The 2,578-nt window shown below is 34.9% G+C and overlaps 1 protein-coding gene across 1 annotated transcript; it reads right to left on the reverse strand.

Moving 5' to 3' along the window:
- Nucleotides 1-1,746: 1,746 nt before the first annotated feature.
- LOTGIDRAFT_123713 (hypothetical protein) lies at nt 1,747-2,283 on the reverse strand (the record flags this gene model as incomplete). The annotated part of the gene is made up of 1 exon (XM_009060706.1): nt 1,747-2,283. A coding segment is annotated over one exon (537 nt), but the record flags the coding sequence as incomplete, so codon positions are not given.
- Between the last annotated feature and the right edge of the window lie 295 nt (nt 2,284-2,578).

Genomic DNA, 2,578 nt, shown 5'->3' on the forward strand with positions numbered 1-2,578 from the left:
CAAATTATTCGTCGAGTAGCTTGACTGCAAATTCAAAGGGAATCGATTGGAATATCCAGACGTTTATTGTCATTGACACGCTATAGACACTTACGTCATGTTGATCGAGCATACATCACACAGATTATGTAAACGCGCCAGATTTGAGTGAAACCGTGGCCTATTTTTCTGCGAGAATTGGCTGAATGGCGTTACAAAAAAGAAAGAATGATTATATCGTTATATTGTGTTTTTTTTTTTTTCAGTCATAATATTTGACAGGCCGATTGATGAAAATGGAATGAAGGAATGAGAATGTCGAAAATGTCAACTTCAAACTGCCGTTTCTCGAAAACAATCATTTAAAAATATCGATAAAAAGCTGGTTCAATTCTGCGTTTAGCTATGTACAATATGTTTTTGGGAGTAAATTTTATACATTCGGAAAGGAAAAATAAAGAAGTGGAGATTGTCCTGAAACTGTCAAACTACCCTAGTCGATCGAAACCGTTAAGCCTAAAATACAGGCATCAAGTAGCTACTAGGCATAACAATGACAAGAACGGCAGTGGCTATTTACCACTGGCGTGGTAAGCGTGGTAAATAGCCATAAGTACCTTAACAGCTATTTACCACGGCGTGGTAAATAAAATTAGTCATGATTTGATATTCTTTTCGGAAAAAATTGCTTAAAATAACCTATATTTCTAAAATAACGATTTTGCAATCAAATATTCATCCCTTTTTGAAAAATAAATGTCGTGTTTGTTTACAAATAAATGTCAAGGCCGATTGTGAAGAGCTCATGGTTCAAGGCTGAATACTTCTAAATTCAAACCTATCTAAAAAATTCCGCGTTGTATGAAATTTGGTGTACATTCATTTATTCTTTCGGCAATAGATTTTAATTACAAATTAGTCAAAATTTACTTAAACCTTGTTAATGAATTGGAAAGCAGGCTTATTCCAAGTATATCTATTCAAAATCATTTGAGGACTAAACTTCCCCAAACGATCGTAAGGGTATTTTGTTTCAGAATAAGTTTTGAAAATAAATTCCTACATTTTATGCAATGTGTCTCCTAATATTACTACGTTTTTACAAGTAACTACAGTGGCGTATTTAGAGGGTAGTGCCCTCGAAAATAATAGGGTAAAGTTGCCCCCACTCCCGTCATTGAAATCCTGGCTACGCCACTGAGTAAGTAGACCTAATGTATATTTCCACAAAAATTGTAATGTTGTGTCCTATAGATATTAGGGTGATATGAGAATAAAAATCCCTTAAAAGCACAGACCTAGGTCATGAAGTTAAAATTTTTATATTTAGCTAAGTACTGTTAAACGCGTTCGTCCCTATACATTTTCGGTCTTTTTCATGTTTGCCCCTAGTTCGTTCGCCCTGGCTCCACAATATTTTGTGACACAATAATCCATGATCCACAAAATTTGGACAAAATGTTTAAATATGTGTTTAATTGTCAATCTTTGTCACTTATCAATTTAAAAAGGACCCGTCCGCTATCATGTGACTAAAAAACTGACTTGTTAGTCTTTCATTCAAACCTCTTCCAATTTGTCGTCCAGAAACTTGCCTTCACCAACACAATGTTGTTTTTATTTTTCTTAGTGTACAGAAAAACTTCTTTTTTTTTTGCGATCAGGACAAATAATTTTTTGAAAGGGACAGTTACGCCAATTTTTTGACCAATCACACTTAAGTCTCCGAAACGGGATTGATTTAGCTAAGCCAATCGGTAATAGTGTTCACAGGTCACCGTCAAAATTTGAGCCTATACAGAAGATGTCCGCAGTAATGATACAGATATTGACAGTGTTTGATTGTAGTTTGTAGTAGAGGGAACTAGCGGTACAGATATTAATAGTGTTTGACTGTAGTATGCAGTCAAGGTCAGTAATGATACAGATATTGATAGTGTTTGACTGTAGTATGTAGTCAAGGTCAGTAATGATACATATATTGATAGTGTTTGACTGTAGTATGTAGTAGAGGTCAGTAACGGTACAGATATTGATGGTGTTTGCCTGTAGTGTGTAATCAAGGTCAGTAACGGTACAGATATTGATAGTGTTTGACTGTAGTATGTAGTAGAGGTCAGTAACGGTACAGATATTGATAGTGTTTAACTGTAGTATGTAGTAGAGGTCAGTAACGGTACAGATATTGATAGTGTTTAACTGTAGTATGTAGTCAAGGTCAGTAACGGTACAGATATTGATATTGTTTGACTGTAGTATGTAGTCAAGGTCAGTAACGGTACAGATATTGATAGTGTTGAGCGCATTTCGAAAGACAAGAGCAATGCCTCATAACAATCAACACATTTTAAATTTATAATTTTATAGATTTTTCATTCATAATAATCACTTCTATGATACTATAATCAAGTAAGAAGTAAGCTCAGTAGGAAGACTTTGTGGTTTTCCTTGCACCAATAGTTCAAATATAGGAACAGTTGTCTACAAATCCTACGCATATCATCACCCGCATTGAGTCTATTTCTATCTTTAATTTTGATGACTAAAGTTTCGAGGTTCGCTTGGGTTCGTCGTGTTGAAGGGCATCAGAATCCCGAAA

The sequence above is a fragment of the Lottia gigantea genome (genome assembly GCF_000327385.1).
Source record: "Lottia gigantea unplaced genomic scaffold LOTGIsca_44, whole genome shotgun sequence".
Taxonomy (NCBI): domain Eukaryota; kingdom Metazoa; phylum Mollusca; class Gastropoda; family Lottiidae; genus Lottia; species Lottia gigantea.